At 55.0% G+C, this 3,662-nt stretch overlaps 1 protein-coding gene across 1 annotated transcript in view; it reads left to right on the top strand.

Annotated features, from left to right (window-relative positions):
* Window positions 1-3,662, top strand: part of LOC140332148 (SCO-spondin-like) — a 65,884-nt gene that overhangs the window by 20,633 nt on the left and 41,589 nt on the right. Inside the window, exons 21-28 of the mRNA XM_072413442.1 lie at window positions 355-489; window positions 680-882; window positions 1,146-1,273; window positions 1,352-1,461; window positions 1,555-1,704; window positions 1,783-1,876; window positions 2,609-2,994; window positions 3,210-3,440. Coding sequence (XP_072269543.1) covers window positions 355-489; window positions 680-882; window positions 1,146-1,273; window positions 1,352-1,461; window positions 1,555-1,704; window positions 1,783-1,876; window positions 2,609-2,994; window positions 3,210-3,440 — 1,437 coding nt within the window. The remainder of the gene's footprint in view (window positions 1-354; window positions 490-679; window positions 883-1,145; window positions 1,274-1,351; window positions 1,462-1,554; window positions 1,705-1,782; window positions 1,877-2,608; window positions 2,995-3,209; window positions 3,441-3,662) is intronic.

Genomic DNA, 3,662 nt, shown 5'->3' with positions numbered 1-3,662 from the left:
GGGTACAGGTGATGGGCAGGAAGGGGGTACAGGTGATGGGTAGGAAGGGGGTACAGGTTATGGCAGGAAGGGGGTACAGGTGATGGGCAGGAAGGCAGTACAGGTGATGGGCAGAAAGGGGGTACAGGTGATAAGTAGGGAGCGAGTTGTTGCAGCAGAAATCTTTTTACTCCCCTAGATGTAAGCTGTGGCCCCCATGCTGCATCATGAACCCTGCTTGGATTCCGTGGTATGCAAAGTGTGGCCCGTGGCTCTGCTCCTTATTTCCCCTCCCTGCTGTTGGTCACACAATGGCAGACATATATATTATATTCCGAATACAATGTATAATGATGGTGAATGATTCCTTCCCAGGTAAAGAGGTGACTGTGAATGGTGTGGCCGTGACACTTCCCAAAATGTACGGCGGGAATGGGATTCTTCTAGAACAAGCCGGACTGTTCACCATTCTCGTGGCACAGCTGGGACTCAGCGTTCTGTGGGATGGAGGTGAGACCCGGCCAATGACACAAGGTGTAGATATGACAAGGTGTCAGGTGTGTTCACATGTGGCCCTGTATGAAACACGGATGTGGCCAGCAGAATGAGGAGAAGGAAGGGCCACGTATTGCATGGGTCACCCCATTACTTCTTACACTGGGCCCTCTGACCGTTTTGTTGTCCCAATTTCCTCCCCCAGGGACCCGCGTCTACGTCAAACTGGATCCATCATTCCGTGGTCAGGTCAGTGGACTGTGCGGGAACTTTGATGGTGACACGGAGAACGATTTCACCAGTCGCCAGGGAATCATTGAACCCACCGCCGATCTGTTTGGGAACAGCTGGAGGATGAGCCTGATGTGCCCAGAGGTTCATAGCGACGACTTCCAGCACCCGTGTACGGTACGCCGGATGTATGGGGGATGTAGTACACACGTGTGATTGGTGGAGGGGGATGTAGTACCCACGCATGATTGGTGGAGGGGGATGTAGCACACACGTGTGATTGGTGGAGGGGGATGTAGTACACACGTGTGATTGGTGGAGGGGGATGTAGCACACACACACGATTGGTGGAGGGGGATGTAGCACACACATGATTGGTGGAGGGGGATGGGACACTGTAATAGATTGGGAACTGACCGCCATCTTTGTTCCTCTCTCAGGAGAACAGTCACCGTGTCACCTGGGCGAGGAGGAGCTGCGGTATCCTCATGCAGCCGGTGTTCTCGGCGTGTCACCAGGAGGTCCCCTGCCAGCAGTTCTATGATTGGTGTGTGTATGATGCCTGCGGGTAGGTGACAACAATATACAATATCATTAGATTCGGGAGGTGCCACACATTAGACAGCCCACCTTTCTGTCCCCCCAGATGTGATTCCGGAGGTGACTGCGATTGTCTGTGTACGGCCATTGCCACCTACGTGGAGGAGTGTAACCAGCGTGGGATTTACATTCGCTGGAGGTCCCAGGATTTGTGCCGTATGTATCGCTCTCTATTCTATCATCACAGCTGCCATGCTGAGTCTTGTAGTTCCTCTGATCACACCATGGCCACTGTGTCATCTCTTTCAGCAATGCAATGTGACAACGGTCTGGTCTATGAGGCCTGTGGACCGGCGTGTCCCCTCACCTGTAGGAACATGGAACAGGAGCCAGAGGAGCGCTGTGCATCCGTGGCCTGCGTGGAGGGCTGCTTCTGTCCACGGGGGAAGGTCCTGCATGGTGAGTGGAGGGGACATTGTGTATTGTGTGTCCACCAATCCTCATCCGTGTCTCATCTGATTGGTGTCCCTTACACAGATGGAAGCTGCATCCACCAATCAGAATGTCCATGCTATTGGGAGAATCTGCCGTTCCCTGCCGGTGCTGCCATACAGCAAGGGTGCCACAACTGGTACGTGTCCATCCATCCATCCATCCATCCCTCCATCCATCCATCCATCCCTCCATCCGTCCATCCATCCATCCATCCATCCGTCCATCCGTCCATCCATCCATCCATCCCTCCGTCCATCCATCCATCCATCCATCCGTCCGTCTATCCATCCATCCATCCCTCCATCCATCCGTCCATCCATCCATCCCTCCATCCATCCGTCCATCCATCCATCCATCCATCCCTCCATCCATCCATCCATCCACCCATCCATCCATCCATCCATCCATCCATCCATCCATCCCATCCATCCATCCGTCCATCCATCCATCCGTCCATCCATCCATCCCTCCATCCATCCGTCCCTCCATCCGTCCGTCCCTCCATCCGTCCGTCCGTCCATCCATCCATCCATCCATCCATCCATCCGTCCATCCATCCATCCATCCATCCATCCATCCATCCACCCATCCATCCCTCCGTCCATCCATCCGTCCGTCCATCCATCCATCCCTCCATCCATCCATCCGTCCATCCGTCCATCCCATCTATCCCATCCATCGGGGCCCCCATACAATTTACATCACACCGGGCCCCCATACATTATACATCACACCCGGGCCCCCATAGGGCCCCCATACAATATACATCACACCGGGCCCCCATACAATATACATCACACCGGGGTCGGTTGGGGCCCCCATACATTATACATTTTGGCGGGTGGTATTTCTCATCGTCTCCTTGCAGCTCCTGTGAGTCGGGTCGCTGGCAGTGCCCGGATGTGCCCTGCTCGGCCTGTGGAAGCGATGAGTTCGCCTGTCACCTGGGTGATCGCTGTGTGCCCAGCGCCTGGCTCTGTGACAACGAGGATGATTGCGGTGACGGCTCGGATGAGATCTGTTCAGTGACCTGCGCTCCCCAGGAGTTCCGCTGTGCCAACGGGCAATGTGTCCCCCTGGCCCACCGCTGTGATGGCAAAGCTGACTGCAACGACCACTCCGATGAATGGGGGTGTCCTGCGCCAGCCTGTGGCAGCTCCGAATTCCGCTGTGCCAATGGTCGCTGCATCCCGCTCTCCCATGTCTGTGACGGTGACCTGGACTGCGGATTTGCAGATGAATCCGACGAATCAGGTAACAGCTGGACACAATAGACAGGTTCCCTTTTTTTTTGTGGTTATACCAAATGCAATAGGAGAAATAACTCTCATTCTGATTGGTGGATCAGTTCAGAAAGTCAGTGTATGGGGAGCAGCATGCATGGCCCTCGTGGGCTGACCCCACTGAGACTGGGGGAGGGGACAGACAGCTCCGCCCATGTATTATTTCTGTCTGTTGTCACTTCCTAGGCTGCTCCTCGGGCTGCAGCTCCGCCCACTTCCACTGCCCACTGGGAAAATGTATTCCCTACGTCCACCGCTGTGATGGCCACGATGACTGCGGAGACCTCAGCGACGAGAGAGGCTGCCGCTGCCACGCCAGCCAATTCCAGTGTCCGGATGGGCCGTGCATTCCAAAGGACAAAGTGTGCGACGGTCACAGAGACTGCACCAGCGGGACGGATGAGGATACCTGCTCAGGTAATGCTGGCCAGTCACTGACCAACCAATGGGATTCCAGGACATGCAACCTATACAGCCTGTCATTGTTGTGTAGATTCTATCTCTGTACTGGTACAGGGTCGGGGACGTGTCCTGCTGGGTTCTGGGTCTTAGTGGTGGTCGGTGTATCATTATTGGCTATGTAATTTCTATCTCTGTACTGATACAGGGTCGGGGACGTGTCCTCCTGGGTTCTGTGTC

Source organism: Pyxicephalus adspersus, chromosome 5 (genome assembly GCF_032062135.1).
Source record: "Pyxicephalus adspersus chromosome 5, UCB_Pads_2.0, whole genome shotgun sequence".
NCBI lineage: Eukaryota > Metazoa > Chordata > Amphibia > Anura > Pyxicephalidae > Pyxicephalus > Pyxicephalus adspersus.
Note: the sequence above shows the minus strand (reverse complement) of the source record. Positions and strands in the feature narration are given on the sequence as shown.